General features: G+C 43.6%; 1 protein-coding gene across 2 annotated transcripts in view; it reads right to left on the reverse strand.

The window, feature by feature from the left end:
- zftraf1 (zinc finger TRAF-type and ring finger containing 1) overlaps positions 1-25470 on the reverse strand; it is a 144326-nt gene that overhangs the window by 20079 nt on the left and 98777 nt on the right. For both annotated transcript variants that reach the window (XM_080214048.1, XM_080214039.1), the window contains exon 3: positions 3673-3884. In XM_080214048.1, the coding sequence (XP_080070174.1) occupies positions 3673-3884 (212 nt within the window). The remainder of the gene's footprint in view (positions 1-3672; positions 3885-25470) is intronic.

The raw sequence follows: 25470 nt of genomic DNA on the forward strand, positions 1-25470 counted from the left end.
TGTGTGTGGAATACATTTTACAATTTATATCAATGATTTAGGTGAGGAAAGTGAAGGCGCAGGAGCTAAATTTGAACATGACACAAAGATAGATAGGAAAGTACGTAGTGAAGAGAACATGAGGAGTTTGCAGATGGATAGAGATAGATAGATTGAGTGGACAAAATCTGGCAGATGGATATAATGTGGCAAAATGAGAAATTGTTAACTTAGGCAGGAAGTATAAAAAAGTGGAATATTAGTTATTTACTAGAGAATTCCAAGATCTGGGTGTTCTAGTGCATGAATGGAGAGTAACTGAGCACAAAAATAGGATGTTATGGTTTAGTTGTACAGGACAGTGGTGAGACCACATTTCGAATACAGCGTGCAGTCTCCTTATTTTAGGAAGAATGTGAATGGTGGTGTTTCAGAGGAGGTTTACTAGATCGCTAACTGGAATGAGTGACTTGTCTCCTGAGGAAAGGTTGGGCAGGCTGGACTTGTTCCCACTGGAGATTCAAACAGCGAGGGAGTGACTTGATTGGAGAATGTAAGGTCCTGAATGGTCTCGACAAGGTGAATGTGGAAAGGATGTTCCCTCTTGTGGGTGAGTCCAGAACTAAGTGGTAATGTTTTAAAATTGGGGGTCATCCTTTTAGGACAGAGATGAGGAGAATTATTCTTTCTCAGAGGGTTGTGTGACTTTGGAACTCTCAGCCTGAGAAGGCAGTGGAGGTGGGAGTCACTGAATATTGTTAAGGCAGAGGTAGATAGATTCCTGTTAGGTAAGAGGGGGGGTAGAAGGGAATCTGGAATTTGAAACAAACAGATGAGGCATGATCTTACTGAATGATGGAACAGTCTTGCGGGGCCGAGTGGCCTATATCTTCCCCTACTTTGTATGTTCCCATTGCAGAAAGAGTCGAGAGCCAGAGGAAACCAACTTTGGTGACATTAAGAGTCACTAATCACAGTGAGTTTAAAGTTTATTTATTCGCGTCACAAATGGGTTTACATCAATACTGCAATGAAGTGACTGTGAAAATCCCCTAGTCGCCACACTCCAGTGCCTTTTCAGGTATACTGAGGGAGAATTTAGCACGGCGAATGTACCCTAACCAGCACGTCTTTCAGACTGTGGGAGGAAACCGGAGCACCCGGAGGAAACCCACACAGACACAGGGAGAACATGCAGACGCCATACAGACAGTGACCCAAGCTGGGTATTAAACCTGTGTCCCTGATGCTGTGAGGCAGCAGTGTCACTGGTTAGATTTTGGAACACACTGTCCAAGTGTGTGGTAGATACAGATTCAATTTGTATCTATCAAAAGGGAATTGGATAAGCAACAGAAGAGAGAAAATGTGCAGGGTGGTGAAGAAAGGATGATGGGAGTGAGATCAGCAGAGTTGCTCTTGCAGAGAGCTGGAATGGACAGATTTTATTCTATGATTCAGTTCAACGCCTCTTATATAGAATTCTCCTCTATTATTCACACAGCGATCACATTGTGGAACAGGCTGTTCAGCCCAACTTGCCTATGTTGCCTTTTATCCATGAAAGTAGAGGTTTTGTTCCTGCTATCCTTTTAGTTTCCTTTAATCGTCTGTTTTTAAATGTTGACACAGCTTGCTTCTATGCCTTATTTTACAGCTTTGCTACTCTACATTTTTCACCAAGCTCTGCAAGGGGGATGCTCCAATAGTGCAATCCTGAATTCCCAACTCCTCACAGCTAGGAGGTTTCATCGCTGGTTGGCATGAAAACTGACCCACTAAGCTACAATTCCCAATCAATTCAATACAGAGGGCCATTTGTAGGGAGCATTAATAATGGTCCTTACAACAGCCCTCATCAATCCAAAATTTAAAAGGCAGAAATTTCCATAAACAGGTTATGGGGGGGGATAAATCTGCTTCTGTATGGACCTCCAACCTTTCAACTTCCATCATCTTGAGCTAAAACGCTGCTGTCTGTATTCTAACTTGCACCAAGTTCCATTCAGCCATCTGTTTGCTGTCCTCCACTTGCTCCTGGTCTGCCAATGCCTATTCAATTTAAAATTCCCTTCCTTCTTTTCAAACCCATCCATGGCCTTGCCCCAACACCCCCTGTTATTTCTGCAATGCTGACAACTCTCCCAGCATTTATCTCTGCATTCCTCCAATTCTGACCTCTTCTACCACTTTGGTTCTCTTCACTCCAATGATGGAGGCCTGAGCATTTAGCTGCTGAGATTCTGGAATTCCCTTCCCAAACCAATCTGCCTCTCTCTTCTCCTTAAAAGAAACTCTTTGACCAAGCTTTGCTCACCTGTCCTAATACCTCCTCATGTGGCTCTGTGTCAAATTTTGTTTGATAATAGTCCTGTGAAAGAAGCATCAGCAGATGTTTCTCTATATTAAAGACGTTATATAAATACAAATTGTATTTGTTGTCATTCCCTCCTATTGTATTTATACAGACACTAGTACAAACATTTGTATCAGTTTTGTTCTTAAGAAATCATAACTGCCCAGATAAAATGCTGGAATCACCCATTTTCTAATAACTGAAGGAAGCATTACAGCCTCAGTCACTCGACCACGGAATGATTACACTCAGTAACAGCTTCCAGCTTAATGAATTTTTCACTGCCTAGTTTTTTGAGGTACTGAAAGGACAGAGTGCACCACAGGCTGTGATATCAACAACTGAGTTATATCAGTCCAGCAATTTCAAGAATGGAACATTCTCACATGCCTATTATCTTATAACATTTATCATATTTTAAAATCAGGAACCAAAGAAAATCAACAATCATAGAATCCTGCAGTGCAGAAGGAGGCTGCACCGACCACAATCCCACCCAGGCCCTATCCCTGTAACCCCATGCATTTGCCCTAGCTAGTCCTCCTGACACTAAGGGACAATTTAGCATGGCCAATCAACCTAATCTGCACATCTTGGGACTGTGGGAGGAAACCTGAGCACCTGGAGGAAACCCACGCAGATACGGGAGAACACGCAAACTCCACACGGACAGTGACCCAAGCTGGGAATTAAACCTGGGTCCCCGGCGCTGTGAGGTAGCAGTGCTATCAACTGTGCCACCGTGCTGCCCCTAAAGCCTCTTCTTAGAAAGCAGGGATTAAACAAGAGGACTGGACAGATATGGGGGTCATGATCCTTGTGTTTATGACTTGCTTTCCTGCCGTGTGAGAATCTGTACTGGAATCACGGGGTTAATAAGTTGTCTTTTCTCCTTCTCCTCAGATCTGCCAGGCACCAAACATCCCACCCCCAACCTGCCTCACCCTGAGCGACTTAGCCCACCTTAGCCCAGGCAGCAATATGACTGGCAGGATATTCAACTACAGGTGTATCGCAGCTGAGCCTGGTCTTACCTGAGAAATTGGGGTTTGGGGGGGGGGGGGGGGGGGGGAGTGTGGTGAAGGGTGGGGTGGAGGGATAGCGGGGTAATGGGGTGGTGGGGTGGGTGGGTGGTGGTGGGGTGGGTGGGGGGTGGATTTTGACAGCCAGCAGCCAACTATTGCTCTGCTGAGAATCAGCTACCTATCAGCACGGTGTTGGAACTGAACCCAGGGATCTTCCTGGTCTCTGCAGCCCAGTAGCAGGGGGGAAGTTCTGAATTTCTTCAGACAGAACATGAGTCTGGAGTATCTGATGGAAGCAGAAACCACCCTTACCTGTGTATCCTATTTTCTCAAAGCTAAGCAGGTTGAAAATGCTATTGTAGAGTTGCATCTCCTTCTTGTGGTTTTGGTCCATTTCGTCCAGGATTTCCATCAATTCGTTGCCGGTCTTGGTGGGGTGGCCACATTCTCCCTCATGAGCGGTTAGCTCGTGGAAAGGCCCCTGCCACGGGCATCCAATCCTCTTGTATTTACACAGTGTCACTCTGGCATGAGGAGGGAGAAAAACAATACAGCAGTTTAATCAGCAGCATCTGAGTACTTACACAAACAAAAAGAAATACTGACTTGTAGGAACATCTTCTATACGACCTTTCACATGTTCAGGATGTACAGATCACTCTACAGCCAAAGAACAGTTTTGCATCCAGTTCTGGTCACCACAATTTAGGAAGGATGTGAGGGTCCTTCAGAGATTTCCAGGGATGGTGGGAGGAGGGTTTAGTTACGAGGTTAGGTTGGAAAGCCTGGAGTTGCTCTCCTTGGAGGAAAGGAGATTGAGGAAGATCTGACATAGGTGTACAAGATCATGAAAGGTTTACATAACGTCATCAAGACACTCTCCATTGGCTGATGGTATATAGAGTAGGAGTGGCAAATTTAAGATTTTGGCCAGAGATGCAGGGGGAATGTAAGGAAGAATTTTTTTTACACAAGTGAAAATGACCTTGAATTCACTTTCTACGAGGATTCCAGGTCGGGGGTGACAAACACAAGGGGTCACAAGTTCAAGGTGAGGGGGGCGAGGTTTAACTCAGATATCAGAGGGACGTATTTTACACAGAGGGTGGTGGGGGCCTGGAATGCACTGCCAAGCAGGGTGGTGTAGGTGGACATGCTGGGATCGTTCAAGACTTATCTGGATAGTCACATGAGCAGACTGGGAATGGAGGGAAACAGAAGAATAGTCTAGTTGGACCAATGAGTGGCGCAGGCTTGGAGGGCCGAGGGGCCTGTTTCCTGTGCTGTACTGTTCTTTGACGCTGGAAGAGGAAATGAACATCGATTGCAAAAGAAAATTGCGCGGCCAATTTAAAGAAATAAATTTGCTGGCTACAGGGATCAAGCGGGGGAGTGGGATTTGTTAGGAATGGGTTAACTGCAATCTTCCACTTTAGACCTAATTTGTATGTTAATTGTTTAATAGCACTCACTGGGATTAGATAGAGGGGTTACAGGTGGTAATGGGGAATTGGAATGGTGTGTATGTGGAATTGTAAGAGAGAATAAAGTGAGTTTGTATAGAAGCTGCACTTACATCATTTATTACTGGACTGCAACTGAGAGGCTTAACAAGATTAACTAGATTGCTCCTCAAGGAGCTGCTAAAGAATCTATGTGCGGAACTGCCTCCTTCTGTGCTGAAAATGACTCTATGACAAAGTATTTTTGAAGTGTAGTGACTGTTGCATGAAGGAAACACAGAAGCCAATTTGTGATGTTAATTAAGGGGTTAAATATTAGCCAGGATACTGGGTGATAACTCCCCTGCTCCATGGGATCTTTTACGACCACCTGAAAGGGTAGCTGGAGCCTTGGTTTAATAAATGATTTTGAAATACAGCATCTCTCCTGCAGTCTGGATCAGGACCTGATATAGAGTCAAGAATGCGGTCTACTGAGCCACAGCTCAGTAGACTAATAAAAATGAACAAAATGAATATTCTGTCAAGATTTCAGAGTCTGTTCTGTTGAGATTTTGAGCCCCTTCAAGTATCATAATTGTACTCCCACTGCAGCTAAACACACCAACGCTAAGATGCCCTCTTCTACTTTTTAATATGCACTACCAGATGATTTTTTTTTTAGTTTATTTATTTACTATTGTCACAAGTAGGCTTCCATTCTGCATGGGTTTCTTCCGGGTGCTCTGGTTTCCTCCCACAGTCCAAAGATGTGCAGGTTAGGTTGATTGGCCATTCTAGAAATTGCCCTTTGTGTCCTGAGATGTGTAGGTTAGAGAGATTAGTGAGTAAATATATAGGGTTATGGGGATAGGGCCTGGGTGGGATTGTGATTGGTGCAGACCCGATGATGGGCCAAATGGCATATTTGTGTACTGTAAGGTTTCTATGATTAACACTGCAATGAAGTTAGTGTGATCCCAGTGCTTGGCAGGTCTTTGCTCATGCCTACAAGAAGGCTCAAAGCAGTATAGCGAAGGCTAAGCAGCAACAGTTTAAAATCCTTCCTATTGATGCTTCCAGTGCTATTCTTTAAAATTGACCACTGGAAAGAATCTTTCAATTACTTGCTCTCAATTTCCAACCCTTCTTGATCTCCTTTGCTGGGGTGTGCCAACGTCTCTCTTAAAAACTGACCTCCACTATAACCTGCTTTGTGCCTCTAGTTGTTTCTGCCTCTCATATCTCCTTTACAATTGGATGCTTAAAGCTGCCTAACCAATGCTGTGTCATTTCATGATTGCTTCCTTGTACTGAATGCCTTCTACATACAAAACAGGATCTAAAATGATCTGTAAAGCTTTCACCACCTGCAATCCCACTTTTCAAATTAGTGTATTGGCTGATCTATGGATCCTATGCCCTGAAATCAGTGTGTGTAGACCTGAATCTGTGTACTCACACTCCCAACTCTCTCTCTTCCTCTACTCCCTGAGAAACGTTAAAGCTTTTGTTCACTTTCTGTTCTCTTTCCCAAAAATGTAGGCTTAAACTGGACCAGATGCTGGGCAACACGACAGCTCAGTGACTATCACTGTTTGCTGTGCAGACACATGGATTTGGGCCAGTGTCTGTGGGAGTTTGCGCATTCTCCCCGTGCTTGTGTGGGTTTTCTCCAGGTGCTCCGGTTTCCTCTCACACCCCAAAGATGTGCTGTTAGGCTGATTGGAGGTAATAAATTGTTCCTAAATTAGTTTCCCTCAATGTGGAATGCCATAAACAATAGGTAAGGGTCATGGGTGGAGGGGGGGACTGGTAATGTTAAAATGGCAGCGCGGGCTCGTTGGGCCGAAGGGCCTGTTTCCCAAGCTGTTTTTGTTCTTTGTTCATTTATCATCACTGATAAATATGGTGAGTATCTGGAACAAGCTGCCAGAGGTAGTAGTAGAAGCTGGTACAATTTTGTCTTTTAAAAAGCATTTAGACAGATACATGGGTAAGATAAGTATCGAGGGACGTGGGCCACATGCGGGCAATTGGGATCAGCTTAGGGGTTTAAAAAAAAGCGGCATGGACAAGTTGGGCCGAAGGGCCTGTTTCCATAGTGTAAACTTCTATGACGCTAAATGTGGCCTTCTCCTAACCTGATTCTATCTCTCTGCAGTCTTCCCTGATTTTTCTCTAGTTCACATTTGTGAAAAATATCAATGAATGCACATTTACTTCAGAGATGGTGGTGAAGTGGTAATGTCACTGGACTAGTAATCCAAAGGTGCAAGCTAATGCTCTGGGGACATGATGGAAATACAACCAGGGCAAGAGGCTCTTTTGCAGAGTTGGTGCACAGTCAATGGGCCGAATGGCCTCCTTCTGCGCTGTAGGGATTCTATGGTTCTATGTTTGAATCGCAACTTCTCAATCAGTCATCTCACTTATGCTACCACACACAAAAAGAACAGATACAGAAAAATTATTATAAATATGGAATTTATATTTCATTCTTTATATCAATGCAGGCTTGCTTTTATCTTGTTTGAATTAATATTTTAGATGGAATGAAGATCTGTTAGAGATAAATTATGCTCATCAAGCTGCAAAACCTCTCAAAGGATGAATGGCCAGAAGGTAGGTTCTCAGGTGGACTTGGAAGCTGGACCCACTTAGTTACCGTGGCTGCATTAGAAGACTTTCAGCTAGGATGGTTCAGAAGTTTTTCACTGCTAGATTTGCTTTTCAGGTTGTATTTTACTGCAAACACAGCAAATTAATGGCAATCATGAGGGGAGGGTTAATACTTCTGGGGTCCAGGCTACCACAATACAATAGCAGTTGAGGATGGTCATTCTCTCGTACCTCTGTCTCATCTTGAGCTCAAATAGTCTCCTCTGCTCCATATGGCATTCTGAGGCTCTCATATTCCTCAAACGCTGGTTCATCCTTACACGAGATTTTTAAACTTGATAAGTGGCTGCAAAGTACTCTTATTCAGGTCCATGTTTAACTAAATATTGGCCACAGAATGAAGTACTGCCCACAGTTTAAAAGTCCATAGTCACATGTTAATTTGCTGCCATCTTAACTGAATTTGTGGCATCTTCCACTGTGTATGATCGAATAGTCCATAACATCCAATCTCCTGATGCTTGTACTGAACGAGACACTCAGGAATGGTGACCATGAAACTATCACTGATTGCCATAAAAACACATCTGGTTCACTAGTGTTCTTTAGGGAAGGAAATCTGCCATCCTTACCTGCTCTGACCTACATGTGACGCCAGAGCCATAGCAATATGATTGACTATCAACTGCCTTCTGAAATGGCTGAGCAAGACACTCATTTCAGGGGGAAATCAGTAATGGGCAACAAATGCTGGCCTTGCCAGTGATACCCACATCCCACAAAAGAATACATTTTTAAAATCCATAAAGTTTTAATGATCAGCATTGTGGTGTGTCTATCCAGCATCAACTGAAGGCTGCTGAAGTATGTGAGAGCATAAGAAATAGTAGCAGGAGTAGGCCATCTAGCCCTTCGAGCCTGCCCCGCCATTCAATAAGATCATGGCTGATCTGAAGTGGCTCAGTTCCACTTTCCCACCCTCTCCCCATAATCCTTAATCCCCTTGCCTACCAAAAACCTATCTACCCGCATCTTAAATATATTTAGCGAGGTAGCCTCCACCACTTCAACAGGCAGAGAATTCCAGAGATTCACCACCCTTTGAGTGAAGAAGTTCCTCCTCAACTCTGTTCTAAACCGCTCCCCCCTTTATCTTGAGGCTGTGCCCTCTAGTCCTGCTGTCCTTTCTGAGCAGGAAGAACCTCTCCACCTCTACCCTATCCATCCCTTTCATCATCTTATATGTCTCAATGAGATCCCCCCTCATCCTTCTAAACTCTAACGAGTACAAGCCCAGTCTATTCAGCCTCTCCTCATAGCTCAACCCCCTCAACTCCGGTATCAGCCTAGTGAACCTCCTCTGCACTCCCTCCAAGGCCAAAATATCCTTGTGCAAGTGCAGCGACCAAAACTGCACACAGTACTCCAGCTGCGGCCTCACCAGTGCCCTGTACAGTTGCAGCAAGACCTCCCTACTTTTATATTCAATCCCCCTCGCAATGGAGGCCAGCATCCCATTTGCCTTCCTTATCACCTGCTGCACCTGTAGGCTGGGTTTTTGTGACTCATGCACAAGGACCCCCAGGTCCCTCTGCACCGTAGCATGCTGCAGCTTTTCGCCCTGTAAGTAGTAGTCCTTCCTACTATTATTCCTGCCAAAGTGGATAACCTCACAGTTGCCAACATTGTATTCCATCTGCCAGGTCCTCGCCCACTCGCTCAGCCTATCTAGATCCCTCTGCAGACTTTCCACACCCTCTGTACAATTTGCCGTTCCACTTATCTTTGTGTCATCAGCAAATTTCGACACCTTACACTCGGCTCCCTCCTCCAGATCATCTATATAAATGGAACACAACTGTACTGAACCATTAACTGTGTTTCGCTTTCTGCTGATGGATGCTGTCAGATCTGCTAAGTATTTTCCAGAACGTTTTGTTTTTATTACAAGATTGGATGGTCTGGATGGTGAATAGCCTGCCTGCAATCACAACATCAGTTACAGTCAGGCCAGGGGGCTGGAGCAGGGTGGAGAGATGGAGATGTTGTAAATGTTTTAATAACAGAAAACATAAGAACATTTTGGAAGAATTTGTATTTGTAAAAGAGACCGTGTCTTCCAGAATTAATGCAAGGACTCTAGTTGTGGATGTTTCTGGAGAAGATAGCATTTTACAAGAAAAAGTAATTAAACAGTTTGAAAGAAGGTGGCAGCCTCTTGGCCTGGGTGGAGTGTTCATAAAATGGTGGCTTATGGTTTGTAAAACTGTTTAAGAGCTGGTTGTGGTTTCGCTTAGTAAGGATCAGGTATTTGCAGGAAGATCACAGCTCTTTGCAGTTCAGAGCCAATTCACCACTGCACGTGAATGGGAGCTGTTCTGAAATCGCTCTACATGCTGAAATTGAGTGTCTACAGCGTTCCTGGGGTCTGCCTGAGAGGCAGTACAAGAATCATCAATCACTTCACAGAACATTTCTGAGAAAACAACCATATAATACCATTTCACAGACTCCACCATCTATCCTTTTCCCATGGACCATTAACTTTTAATGTTTTGGCATAATTTCTCTACTTAGTTTTATTATTTATTTTGGTGTGTGTGTGTGTGTGTGGAGGAAAGCGTAATGGTATTTAGAGTAATTATTATACCTTCAAACTATATGTAAATAAGCTTTCCCTTTGCACTCAAAGTCTGGTTTTATAATTAATTAACGTTATTGAAGAAATGTGGACATCGGTTGGTCATTCTGCGATTAATATGCATTTTTTTTGCTATAGACCTAGCTAGAGAATTCATTTAAATGTAAATTGTGACTCTTGGAGTAGTGGAATGAGAGACAGACAAAGCTCCTGCCATCTGGGTCATAATCTGTCAAATCTGCTAAGTATTTTCCAGAACTTTTTGTTTTTATTATAAGATTGAACAGTCTCAATGGTAATGCTCTCCACAGTCGAATCTTTGGTTTTACTAGAATGGTACCGGGACTTGATGGATTGAGTTATAAGGAGAGACTGGATAGACTTTTTTCTGTGGAGTGTAGGAGGCTGAGGGGTGAAATGTGGGTCATAGATCAGCTAGTCAATATCTTTTCCCAAAGGTAGGAGAGTCTAAAACCAGAGGGCATAGGTTTAAGGTGAGAGAGAAGAGATACAAAAGGGTCCAGAGGGGCAATTTTTTTCACACAGAGGGTGGTGAGAGTGGAACAAGATGCCAGAGGAAGTAATCGAGGCGGGTACAATTTTGTCTTTTAAAAAGCATTTAGATAGTTGTAGACGACACAAAGATGGCTGGACTTTGTGCAAGTCGCAAAGATGGCTGGACTTTGCGGACGACACAAAGATGGCTGGATTTGCAGATAGCGATGAACATTGTCAGAGAATACAGCAGGATATAGATAGGCTGGGAAATTGGGCACAGAAATGACAGATGGAATTTAATCCAGATAAATGCAAAATTATGCACTTTGGTAGAACTAATGTAGGGGGGAGCTATACAATAAAGGGCAGAACCATCAAGAATATAGACACACAGAGAGACCTGGGTGTGCAAGTCCACAGATCCTTGAAGGTGGCATCACAGGTGGAGAAGGTGGTGAAGAAGGCATATGGCATGCTTGCCTTTATAGGACGGGGCACAGAGTATAAAAATTGGTGCCTGATGTTACAGCTGTATAGAACATTGGTTAGGCCACATTTGGAGTACTGCGTCCAGTTCTGGTCGCCGCACTACCAGAAGGACATGGAGGCTTTGGAGAGAGTACAGAGAAGGTTTACCAGGATATTGCCTGGTCTTAGCCATGAGGAGATATTGGGTAAACTGGGGTTGTTCTCCCTGGAAAGATGGAGAATGAGGGGAGACCTAATAAGAACATAAGAACATAAGAAATAGGAGCAGGAGTAGGCCATCTAGCCCTTCGAGCCTGCCCCGCCATTCAATAAGATCATGGCTGATCTGTTGTGGCTCAGTTCCACTTTCCCGTCCTCTCCCCATAACCCTTAATCCCCTCTCTTATCAAGAACCCATCAACCCGCTTCTTAAAAATATTTAGCGAGGCAGCCTCCACCACTTCAACGGGCAGAGAATTCCAGAGATTCACCACCCTTTGAGTGAAGAAGTTCCTCCTCAACTCCGTTCTAAACCGCCTCCCCTTTATCTTGAGGCTGTGCCCCCTAGTCCTACTGTCTTTTTTGAGCGGGAAGAGTCTCTCCACCTCTATAATTATGAGGGGTATAGATAGGGTGAACAGTGGGAAGCTTTTTCCCAGGTCGGAGGTGACAAACACGAGGGGTCACAGGTTCAAGGTGAGGGGGGCGAGGTTTAACTCAGATATCAGAGGGATGTATTTTACACAGAGAGTGCTGGGGGCCTGGAATGCACTGCCAAGCAGGGTGGTGTTGGCAGATATGCTGGGATTGTTTAAGACTTATCTGGATAGCCACATGAACAGACTGGGAATGGAGGGATACAAACAAATGGTCTAGTTGGACCTATGAGTGGTGCAGGCTTGGAGGGCCAAAGGGCCTGTTTCCTGTGCTGTATTCTTCTTTGTTCTTTGTATAGTTACATGGGTACGACGGTAATAGAGGGATGTGGGCCAAATGCAGGCAACTGGGATTAGCTTAGGGGTTTTTAAACAAAAAGGGTGGCGTGGACAAGTTGGGCCGAAGGGCCTGTTTCCATGCTGTAAACCTCTATGGCCCTACGATAGTGATCGTAATAGTCCCTGGTGATCAATGGCCACATTGGCTGTGTTTTTTTTGTGTGAGTTTGCACAAAGGCTGCAGAGATCTTCCAAGCTCTGTCTCCCACAGGCTGTCATGATGTGGATATGCTGGCGTTGGACTGGAGTAAACACAGTTAAAAGTCTGACACCACCAGGTTTAAGTCCAACCGATTTATTTGATAGTAACTATCAAATAAATTACTATCAAATAAATCGGTTGAACTTAAACCTGGTGTTGTCAGACTTTTTACTGTGTTTCCCACAGGCTGTCCCAGAAACAAGGGACGAAAGGCAACCCCAACAGTCAAAATAAGGGACATTCCCTTTAAATTAGGAACAGTTGGCCACAGTGAGGTGGGGGTTGCTAAAAAGGGGAACAAAATGTTTAAGCAGCAAGTTGTTGTGAATGCATTACTTGAAACAGTGGTGGAAGCAAAATAGATCTAAACTGTCAAAAGGGAATTGGATAAATACTTGAAGGGGAAAAGGACATGATTCTATGACTAGGGAGGAAGAACAAGGAAGTAGGATTAATTGGACAGCTCTTTCAAAGAGCTGGCACAGACATGATGGGCCAAATCAACAAGCTCCTATGCTGCATCATTCCACAGGAAGTAATTTGCCATAGAAAGGTTGAGGTATGAGGGTGGCGGAAGGGAAGATGAGAGACCCGGGTAAGAGGTGAATTTGGAGAGTTGGTTGAAGGTATGGTCAAAGGGGTAGGTCTATAAGGTACAGGTGGTTGGTATGAAAGCCTTGCCTTTTTATAGCACCTTTCATAATCTCAGGATGTCCCAAAGCCAATGAACTACTTTTGAAGAGTAGTCACTGTTCAAATATAGGGGCACGTGGCAGCTAATGTACAGACAGTGAAGTCCCACAAACAACAATGTGATAGTGACCAAGTATCACTGCCAATGATGGTCAGCCAGCTGAGCTTAGACGACGAGGAGTCAAAAAACAGCAGCACGTTATCAGGGATGAAATGTGAACAGCTATTTCTAGGTAAATTGTAAGTTGTGCATGGTGCAGCCTGGGACAATGATAAGGAGATTAAATTAATCAAGCCCCTACAGAACAAAAGGCAAACCTGGAGGATCAGCACAATACTCAGGAGGGAGCTAGTGGGCCATTCCGCACACCTGTCACTGCAATCCAAGTTGCATGTTAGCTTTAATTATTTGTTTACTGTTGTCATGTTACAAAGAATTGTACAGCACAGAAATACATCATTCACCCATAAATCACCCACCATCCCATTTAATCCACTCACAATCTCACTCTGTACAGGTTAACAAATCTACCATCTGACTGTGTGTAGACCAACTCACTCTGAACAGGCTAACTCACCAGCATCGAATTCAACCCATTTAAGGTTCAAGAAGGCAATTCACCCTCACCTCTTGAGCAATTAGAAATGGGCAATAAATGCTGGTCTAGCCAGTGACACCCACATCCCACAAATGAGTTTTAAAAAAACATCTTAGTTCAAGGACAATTAGGAATGGGTAGTAAATGGTGGCCCAGCTAGTGACATCTATGTCCAATTAATTAAAAAAAGCAATTTGGAAGGCAAATGGAATATTGGCCTTCATTGCAATAGGATTTAAGTACAGAAGCAAGGATGTCTTACGGCAGCTTTACAGGGCCTTGATAAGACCACACTTAGGTGCAGTTTTGATCTCCATGCCGAAGAAAAGGTATCATTGCCATAGAGAGACTGCAGGAGAGGTTCACCAGACTGATTCCTGGGATGGCAGGATTGTTTCATGAAGAGAGATTGGACTTGTATTCATTGGAATTTAGAACAATGAGAGAGGATCTAATTGAAACATATATAATTCTGACAGGGCTGGACAGACTGGATTGTTTCCTCTAGTTGTGGAGGTGTCTAGAACAAAGACTCACAGTCTCAGGATATGGGGTAGGCCATTTAACACTGTGATGGGCAAAATGTCTTCGTTCAAAAGGTGGTGAACCTGTGGAATGCTCTACCACAAAAGGTCGGAAAGGCCCAGTCACTGAATACATTTAAGAAGGAAACGAATATGATTTCTGGACTCTAAAGGCAACAAGGGGTATGGGGAGAGTGAGGGAGTATGGCATTGAGATAGAGACTCAGCCATGACATTGCTGGATGGAGGAGTCGGCTTGAAGGGCCAAATGGCGTACTCTTGCTCCCATTTTCTATGTTTCTATATGACAAGATTGTTTGTGACAATACCACAAATAAATATCCTCTGTCCTGTGCTGTGTGACGGATCAAACTTCTTTTACAGCAAAGCATGTATAATTCTTTGCTGCCAGGTTTTTAAAAAAATGGAAGCAGCTAACAATTTTTTTACTCGCCTTTCTCACTCTTGTCTATACAAACACGAAGCTCTGCAATATGGGCAAGCTGAATGTAATAATAATAGATCTGGGATCGATGATAGTGTGTTGGCACAGGGACCATTTTGTCAACTAGTACATAAATTACTAAAAATGCTGGTGTGCAAGTCTGTATTTGTGATCTATTTTAAACCCTGTAAATATAAGACTTAAAGCTACTTTTATAATGAACAGATAGTTAGAGACTAAATTACACACTAAACTTTATAGTGTGTGATTTGAAGATTCCTGGTGAAATTGACTTTTTGATCACAGGCTATGGATGATGCTGGTAATTATTGCCTATCCTGAGTTTCCCTGAGGAAATGTGGTGGGTCTTCTCCCTGAACAGTCACAGGAATGTAGGAAATGGGATTGGACAAGGTCATTTGGCATGTTGAACCTACTTCAGCATTCAAACGCCATTTTTTGCACTATCTTCACATCTCTTGATGTCACTAGCATCCAGGAATCAGTCAGTTTCTGTCTTGAACATACTCAATGATGGAGCTTTCACAGCCCTTTGGGTTACAGAATTCCAAATATTCACCACCCTCAGAGTGAAGAAATTCCTCTTTATCTCAGCCTGAAATGGCCTAGCCCTGATCCTGAAACTGTGTGCCCTGGTTCTAGCTCACCAGCCAGGAAAACATGTTTCCTAAAACACCTACCATCCCAGGGATTAGTCTACTGAACTTCTGTTACACTCCCTCCATGGGAGTACATCCTTTGAGACAAAGAGACAAAACTGCACAGTACTCCAGATGCAGTCTCACCAAAGCTCCATATAACATATGCAGTCTCACCAAGGATCTATATAATTGCAACAAGTGGTAAATGGTGCTCCCGAGCCACTAGAATTTACAGCACAAACAGGCCATTCAGCTCATCGTGTCTGTACCAGCAGTTTGAAAGAGCTATCCAGTTAAACCCACTCCCCTGTTTTTTCCTCCATAACCATGCAAATGTTTCCTCTTCAAAAATTTATTTTATTTTTCGAGTATTTATTTCCTTTTTTTGTTACTATTCTGAATCTGCTTCTACCACCCTTTCAAGACAGTGCATTCCCGCTCATATCAACTCCCGGTATAGAAATATTTTTTATCTTCCCACAAGTTCTTTTGTAAATTCCATTAAATCTGAGCCCTCTTCTACTGGAAACAGTTTTTCCTTATTTATTCTATCAAAACATGTCATGAGTTTGAACAATTCTATTAAACATGCCCCGACCCTTCTTTATGGAGGTATTTTCCTCTTGTCCATTAGCAGGGAAAGTCCTGACATGCATTCTCCTGTGTCTCAGACTTCCCGTACCTGAGAATATCCTCCTGGATAAACAGCATGGCTTTAGATGTTCCAGATGAACCTCTGACATGGGCCATATGAAGAAGTCTCACAACACTACATTCGAGTCCAACCAGTTTATTTGATAGTAATCCCACAAGTTTTCGGAAACAGTGTCCCCTTGTCAGGTGTGTGGAAGGTTCCACACACCTTCCAAGAAGTTTGAAATAAACTGGTTGAACTCAAACCTGGTGTTGTGAGACTTCTTACTGTGTTTACCCCAGTCCAACGCCGGCATCTCCACATCATGGGCCATATTGCCAGACAAATCCAAGAAAAACATTGAGAACACCAGAAACTTGCCATTAATGAAGCAGCTGAAGATGGTTGTGCCTAGGACAATACTCTAAAGTACTCACTGGATAAAAGCAAATTACTGCGGATGCTGGAATCCAAAACCAAAAGAGAAAATGCTGGAAAATCTCAGCAGATCTGGCAGCATCTGTAAGGAGAGAAAAGAGTTGACGTTGAGTCCAGATGACCCTTTGTCAAAGCTTTCCTGGACTTGATATAAGCATTTGATCTCATCACAGCCTTAATTGAAACACGGGCAATAGAGCTGAACACAAGAGGTGAGAGTGACTGCCCTTGACATCAAGGCATTTTTACCAAGCTTTGACAAAGAATCATCTGGACTCAACGTCAACTCTTTTCTCTCCTTACAGATGCTGCCAGACCTGCTGAGATTTTCCAGCATTTTCTATTTTGATTTCAGATTCCAGCATCCGCAGTAATTTGCTTTTATCCAGTGTGTACTTTAGGGTATTGTCCTAGGCACAACCATCTTCAGCTGATTCATTAATGGTCTTCCTTCAACATGGGGATGTTTAGTACCATTCGTGACTTCTCATATTGGAACAATCTTCATACATATGCAGCTAGACCAGGAAAACATTCAGCTTGGGCTGATAAATGGCAAACAGCATTCACATCATACAAGTGCTAAAAATGACTATCTCCAAAAAGAGAGAATCTAACAATCTCCCCATGACATTTAATGTCAAGGGTGAGGTGATACACTTCGGAAGGAGTAACTGACAGGAAGTAGTCAATGAATAGTAGGAAATTAGGAAATTCTGTGGAACAAAAGGACCTTGGTTTGTTTGTCCACAGAGCTCTGAAAGCGGAAGGGCATGTGAGTACAATGGTGGAAAAGGCATATGGGACACTTGCCTTTATCAGTTGAGGCATAGATTACAAAAGTAGGGAAATCATGTTGGAGTTGTACAGAGCTTTGGTGAGGCCTCAGCTAGAGTACTGTGTACCATTGTGGTCATCTCATTATCGGAAGGATGTGATTATACTGGAGTGGGTGCAGAGAAGATTCACCAGGATGCTGTCTGGGATGGAACATTTAAGTTACAAAGAGAGGTTATAAGGGCTTGGATTGTTTTCGTTGGAGCAGAGGAGACTGAGTGGCGAAACGATCGAGATGTACAAGATTATGACAGATATGGAGAGGTTGGATAAGGAGCAGCTGTTCTCCTTAGCTGAATGGTCAGTCACAAGGTGATATAGGTTCAAGGTGAGGGGCAGAAGGTTTAGGGGGATATGAGGAAAAACCTTTTTACCCAGGGGTGGTGACAATTTGGAATGTGCTGCCTAGGAACGCGGTAGAGGCAGGTTGCCTGATATCCTTTAAAAGGTATCTGGATGAGCACTTGGCACATCATAACATTGAGGGCTATGGGTTAAGTGGTGGCAGATGGGATTAGGTTTTTGATTTGATTTATTATTGTCATGTATTAGCATACAATGAAAAGTATTGTTTCTTGTGCATTATACAGACAAAGCACACCGTTCAGAGAGAAGGAAATGTAAAAACATAAGAACTAGGAGCAGGAGTGGGCCATCTGGCCCCTTGATCCTGCTCCGCCATTCAATAAGATCATGGCTGATCTTTTTGTGGACTCAGCTCCACTTACCCGACCGCTCACCATAACCCTTAATTCCTTTACTGTTCAAAAATTTATCTATCCTTGCCTTAAAAACATTCAATGAGGTAGCCTCAACTGCTTCACTGGGCAGGGAATTCTACAGATTCACAACCCTTTGTGTGAAGAAGTTCCTCCTCAACTGAGTCCCAAATCTGCTTTCCCCTATTTTGAGGCTATGCCCCTAGTTCTAGTTTCACCCAAAAGTGGAAACAACTTCCCTAATTCTATCTTATCCACTCCCTTCATAATCTTATATGTTTCTATAAGATTTTCCCCCATTCTTCTGAATTCCAATGAATATAGCCCCAGTCTACTCAGTCTCTCCTCATAAGCCAACCCTCTCATTGAGACGTATAAGATGATGAATGGGATGGATAGGATAGAGGTGGAGAGACTCTTCCCGCTCAAAAAAGACAGTAGGACTAGGGGGCACAGCCTCAAGATAAAGGGGGGGCGGTTTAGAACGGAGTTGAGGAGGAACTTCTTCACTCAAAGGGTGGTGAATCTCTGGAATTCTCTGCCCGTTGAAGTGGTGGAGGCTGCCTCGCTAAATATTTTTAAGACGCGGGTTGATGGGTTTTTGATAAGAGAGGGGATTAAGGGTTATGGGGAGAGGGCGGGAAAGTGGAACTGAGCCACGACAGATCAGCCATGATCTTTTTGAATGGCGGGGCAGGCTCCAAGGGCTAGATGGCCGACTCCTGCTCCTATTTCTTATGTTCTTATGTTCAACTCCAGAATCAACCTAATGAATCTCCTCTGCCCCCCCTCCAGTGCCAGTATATCCTTTCTCAAGAAAGGAGAGCAAAACCATACACAGTACTCCAGGTGTGGCCTCACCAGCACCTTATACAGCTGCAACATAACCTGGCTGTTTTTAAATTCCATCCCTCTAGCAACGAAGGACAAAATTCCATTTGCCTTCTTCATTACCTGCTGTACCTGCAAACCAACTCCTTGAGATTCCTGCACAAGGACACCCAGGTCCCTCTGCGCAGCAGCATGCTGCAATTTTTTACCATTTAAATAATAGTCCATTTTGCTATTATTCCTACCGAAGTGGATGACCTCTCATTTACCAACATTGTACTCCATCTGCCAGACCCTTACCCACTCATTTAGACTATCGATATCCCTTTGCAGACTTTCAGCTTCCTCTGCACACTTTGCTCTTCTACCCATCTTAGTGTCATCTGTGAATTTTGACACACTACACTTGGTCCCCAACTCTAAATCATCTATGTAAATCACAAACAATTGCGGTCCCAACACTAATCCCTGAGGGACACCACTACTCACTGATCGCCAACCAGAAAAACACCCCTTTACCCCGACTCTTTGCTTTCTGTTGGTTAACCAATCCTCTATCCATGCTAATACGTTACCCTTAACACTGTGCACCTTTATCTTGTGTAGCAGTCTTTGGTGTGGCACCTTGTCAAATGCCTTCTGGAAATCCAGATACACCACATCCACAGGTTCCCCATTGTCTACTGCACATGTAATGTTCTCAAAGAATTCCACCAAATTAGTCAAACATGACCTGCCCTTCACAAAACGAGAGAATGCAGAATGTAATGTTACAGTCATAGCTAGGGTGCAGAGAAAGATCAACTTAATGCAAGGTAAGTCCATTCAAAAGTTTGACAGCAGTAGGAAGGAAGCTGTTCTTGAGTTGGTTGGTATGTGACCTCAGACTTCTTTATGTTTTTCCCAAAGGAAGAAGGTGGAAGAAAGAATGTCCAGGGTGCATGTGTCCTTAATTATGCTGGCTGCTTTGCCGTGGCAATGAGTAGTATAGACATAGTCAATGGATGGGAGGCTGATTTGCATGATGGACTGGGCTACATTCTCGACCTTTTGTAGTTCCTTGCATTCTTGGGCAGAGCAGGATCCATACCAAGCTGTGATACAACCAGAAAGAATGCATTTGTAAAAGTTCGTGAGAGTCATGGCTGCCATGCCAAATTTTCTTCGTCTTCTGAAAAAGTAGATCGTTGATGGGGCTTTCTTAACTATAATGTCAGCATGGGGGGACCAGGTTAGGTTGTTGGTGGTCTAGACGCCTAAAAACTTGAAGCTCTTGACCCTTTCTACTTCGTCCCCATTGATGCAGACAGGGGCATGTTCTTCTTTATGCTTCCTGAAGTTGATGACAATCTCTTTCATTTTGTAGACACTGGGGGAGAGATTATTGTTGCCTCACCAGTTCACCAGACTCTTATTTCATTCCTATACTCTGTCTCGTCATTGTTTGAGATACAACCCACTACAGTGGTGTCATCAGCAAACTTGAAAATCGCACTGGAGGAAAATTTGGCCATGCAGTCAAACGTGTATCAGGAATATAGTAGAGGGTTGAGAACATAGCCCTGTGGGGCACTAGTAATGAGGATGATCATAGAGGAGGTGTTGTTGGCTATCTTGACTGATTGTGGTCTGTGAGTTAGCAAGTTCAGGATCCAATCACAAAGGGAGGTGCTGAGGTCCAGGCCACAGGAGTTTAGAAATTAATTTTGTGGGAATAATGATGTCGAAGACTGAGCTGTAATCAATAAATAGGAGTCTGACAGAGGTATTTTTGTTATCAAGGTATTCCAGGGTTGAACGCAGGGCCAGGGAGATGGCATCGGCTGTGGACCTGTTGCTGTGATAGGCAAACTGTAATGAATCCCGGTAGTCTGGGAGGCCAGAACTGACTCATACCATGACTAGCCTTTCAAAGCACTTCATAATAGTCATTAAGGTGCGCTGCTTGGTTTTTCTTAGATACCGGTCTTCTTCTTGAAGCAGATAGGGACCTCAGATTGTTGTAAAGAGAGGCTGAAGATGTCTGCGAATGCCTCTCCCAGCTGATCCGCACAGGGTTTAAGTGCTCGTCTGGGTACCCCATCCGGGCCAGTCGCTTTCCATGGGTTGACCTTCGAGAAAGCTGCTCTGATATCTGCAATGGTGACCCCAGATACAGGTTCATCCAGGGCTTCCAGGGTAGAGGGCATGCTCTCACTGACCTCTTGCTCAAAACGGACATAGAATACATTGAGCTCATCAGCGAGGGGTGCGTTGGAGCCAGCGATTTTACATGCCTTCATCTTGTAGCTTGGTGAGAATTTCTGTGTCAGTGCAGATTTGATGGGCGGTAAGGCCTCTGTATGATTCTATAATTCATTCTTGTATCCTCCCCATCAACATACAGGGGATTACCATTGACCAGAAATCGATCTGAACCAGCCATATAAATACTGTGACTAGAGCAGGTCAGAGGCGAGAATTCTGCAATGATGAACTCACTTCCTGACTTCCCAAAGCTTGTCAGGAGTGTGATGGAATACTCTCCACTTGCCTGGATGAGTGCACTTCCAACAACACAAAGAAACTCGACACATTCAGGATAAAGAAGCCGCTTGATTAGCATTCACTCCATATTCACTCCCTTCACCAACGACACACAGAGGCAGCGTGTGTATCATCTACAAGATCAATTGCAAGAACTCACTGAGACTCCTTAGGCAGCACCTTCCAAACCCATGACTGCTACCATCCAGAAGGGCAAGGGTAGTATATATGACATCACCACCTGGAGATTCCCCTCCAAGTTACTCACCATCTTGACTTGGAAATATATCGCTGTTCCTTCACTGTCACTGGGTCGAAGTTCTGGAACTCCCTCCCTAACAGCATGTCGGGGTACTTACACTACATGCACTGTAGTGGTTCAAAATGGCAACCCACCACCACTTTCTTAAAGACAATTAGTGATGGGCAATAAATGCTTGTCCAACCAATGAGGCCAATATCCCATGAATAAATTAAGACACACTTTGGTCTCTCAGGGAATCAAGGATGTGGTGAGCAGATGGGAAGGTGGAGTTGAAGCCCAAGATCATCTATGAACATGTTAAATGACTGACCAGGCTTGAGGGGTCAAATGGTCCACTTCTGCTCCTATTTCTTGTGTTCCTGAATGCCCACAAACCTGTCAGATTGTTATAAAAAACAGGAAATGGAGAGCGAAGGAAGGTCTTTGCTTAGTTTGTAACTACAATGGGGAGTGGGAATCTTTCAGCATTTATGGGGTGCGGGGGCGAGGGGGGTGGAAAAATAAGGAGGAAAACTTGGCAGTATACCTAGCTGCCTTCTCATGGAATTGTAGGAGAGATATCAGGGTACGGCACTAGTGAAAAGAGAGTCGAGATGTCTTATGGGCTGGAAACACTGAACAATAGAGAGGGTTCTCTCCATTGGGAATATGTTCGCACCAGCAGCAGAACGCCATAAGGGAAAAGAGAAAAAGTCCCAGCATATGATCCTAATGTTCTTTAGGGAAGGAAATCTGTTATCCTTACCTGGTCTGGCCTACATATGAATCTTAATGCCCTCAGGAATGGGCAATAAATGCTTGCCCAGCCAGCAATGTCCACATAACTTAAACAAATAAAACAATGCACCTGCTTGGAAATCGAGAGGATAACCGGGTTCTGGAAGCATCACGAGTGGAGTGGCAGCATCCAGGGAAGGAGATTCAAGATCACTATAGAATGGGATCCTAAAGTCTAGAGCATGGATTGCATCAGGAGTGGCAAGGTCCAGAAGAATCTTATGGCACAGTCTGTGGCTGCTAGCCTGCTCCTGCCCTGAAGTTTGTTTATGCTGCAGGATGCATCTTAATAACAGATGTATCTGTTGTAGCCGATTGGAATATTTACTATCAGATGACATAGCTATTGGATGTCCAAACATAAAGATTACATAAACATAATTATTCTGCTCGCTTGATTGGACATTTAAAAACAGATTCTATTGTGGGGGAGGAAAGCATTTAGAATTAAGCCTTTTAGGGTAATAAGTATGGGGAAATGCAGTTTTTGTAATAACAAGGCAATTCATCTTGCGTCTCCAATAACCATCACGGCTGCTTACAAAACAGAAGTATGTTTTTGATGTGAATAATTTTGAGACTTTAGTGTTAAAAATCATCCAGGATGGTTTTCAAAGCATTTTCAGCCACAAACATAAACAGGCTATAGAGATGAAGTTTATCTGACATGTCAAGGACACTGGGGATGAGGTACAGAAATGTGGTTGAATCATATTTTAAGAACTATTAATTCTAAAGATTTGGGAGTCACTGACTTTAAGAAGGGTATGTTCCAATGAGTGGTTTGTTGGGCCACATGAGAGGGTACTGTGGGTCTGGAATAAGATATGTAGAGGGTCCTACAGGGTAAGGATTCCTTCCCTAAAGGACATTAGTGAATTAATTAGATTTTATGACAATCCAACAGGTTATATTGATCCTAGCTTCTTATTTGAACAGATTATTTAAATTGGAATAAAATTCTTAAGCTAACATTAGGGATGTGAACTTACATCTGATTGATTATTTGAGGTTCATGCCTCTATTTCACCAGTTCAATAACATAAGATTGCATTACAGGTGTGCTGCATATACAAGTCTTTTAACAAAACAAAAAATCCTGCATTTTTATTGCACTTTTTTAACATGTGAGGACGTCCAAGACTTCTTTACAGCAAGTTAAGTGCTTTTGTAATGTAGGAAATGCAAAGCCAGTTTGTTTTCAGAAAGCTTCCACAAAAACCAATGGATAATCTTCCTTATTATTGATGTAGGTTGAGGACATCACTCTGCTTGTCTTCCAGATAATGCCGTGTGATCTTCTGTGTCCACCAGAGAGGGCAGATGGAGCCTTTGTTTAACATCTTATCTGAAACACTCCGGTAATGCACGCTTCCTCAGTGCTGCATTGGGAGTGCCCATTTAAATTCTGTATTCAAGTAACAAAAATAGAAAATGCTGGAAAAACTCAGCAGGTCTGGCAGTATCTGTGGAGACAGAAACAGAGTTAACATTTCAGGTCTGTGAACTGCCATTAGAATTGGGAACAGTCAGAAATAGCAAGTGAAAGGTGGGAGGATGGGAAGAAGAACAAAAGGGAAGGTTTGTCATAGAGTGGAAGAGATTAAATGACAAAAGCCTTCATAGTGGATGGCCAAAAGGAGTGGTAATGGCACTAGAAAACAAAATAATAGAATTATAGAATAGAGCAGAGAAGATCATTTGGCTCTCAGCAGTTAACATAGAAAATAGAAGCAGGAGTAGGCCATTCAGCCCTTCACGCCTGCTTTGCCATTCATTTTGATCCATGACTGACCATCAAGTTTAATATCCTGATTCCCTCTTCCCCCCATATCCCTTGACCCATTTAGCCCCAAGAGTTATATCTAATTCCTTCTTGAAATCCACACAGTTAGTCTCACCGCCCCTACCATTCCCCATAGCTCTGCAATTTTTTAAATTTTCAGTTAATAAGAACATAAGAAATAGGAGCAGGAGTAGGCCATCTAGCCCTTTGAGCCTGCCCCACCATTCAATAAGATCATGGCTGATCTGAAGTGGATCAGTTCCACTTTCCCGCTCTCCCCCCATAACCCTTAATTCCCTTGTCGACAAAAACCTATCTACCCGTGACTTAAATACATTTAGCGAGGTAGCCTCCACCACTTCAATGGGCAGAGAATTCCAGAGATTCGCCACCCTTTGAGTGAAGAAGTTCCTCCTCAACTCCGATCTAAACTGCCCCCCCACCCCTCCCATCTTGAGGCTGTGCCCTCTAGTCCTGCTAGTCAGTTCAGAACGGAGTTGAGGAGGAACTTCTTCACTCAAAGGGTGGTGAATCTCTGGAATTCTCTGCCCGTTGAAGTGGTGGAGGCTGCCTCGCTAAATATTTTTAAGAAGCGGGTTGATGGGTTTTTGATAAGAGAGGGGATTAAGGGTTATGGGGAGAGGGCGGGAAAGTGGAACTGAGCCACGACAGATCAGCCATGATCTTATTGAATGGCGGGGCAGGCTCGAAGGGCCAGATGGCCTACTCCTGCTCCTATTTCTTATGTTCTTATGTTCTTATCCTTTCTAAGCAGGAAGAATCTCTCTACCTCTACCCTATCCATCCCCTTCATTATCTTATACGTCTCTGTAAGATCACCCCTCATCCTTCTAAACTCCAACGAGTACAGAGCCTGTCTATTTAGTCTCTCTTCATAGTCCAACCCCCTCATCTCCGGTATCAGCCTAGTGAACCACCTCTGCACTCCCTCCAAGGCCAAAATATCCTTGCGCAAGTGCAGCGACCAAAACTGCACACAGTACTCCAGCTGCGGCCTCACCAGTGCCCTGTACAGTTGCAGCAAGACCCCCCTGCTTTTATATTCTATCCCCCTCGCTATAAAGGCCAGCATCCCATTCGCCTTCTTGATCATCTGCTGCACCTGCAGACTGGGTTTTTGCGACTCATGCACAAGGACCCCCAGGTCCCTCTGCACCGTAGCATGCTGCAGCTTTTTGCCCTTTAAATAGTAATCCCTCCTACTATTATTAATGATTCCATTCTCTTTGAAAGCCAGATTAAATCTGCATTTGCTACACTCTGGAACAGTTGTGGAGGCAGAAACACAGTTAAAAAAATACTTGGATAGGTACCTGCAGTGCTGTAACCTCCAGGACTGAGAATCAAGATTTGGAAAGTCAGATCAGACTGGATAGGTTTTTTTTCAGCAGCAGACACGATGAGTTGAACACCTTCTGTGCTTAAATTTTCAATGTTTAAGTTCCTAACCATATGCTGCACAAAAAAAGATTTTCCTCATGTCAC

Source organism: Carcharhinus amblyrhynchos, chromosome 2 (assembly GCF_965287045.1).
Source record: "Carcharhinus amblyrhynchos chromosome 2, sCarAmb.v2.hapA, whole genome shotgun sequence".
NCBI lineage: Eukaryota > Metazoa > Chordata > Chondrichthyes > Carcharhiniformes > Carcharhinidae > Carcharhinus > Carcharhinus amblyrhynchos.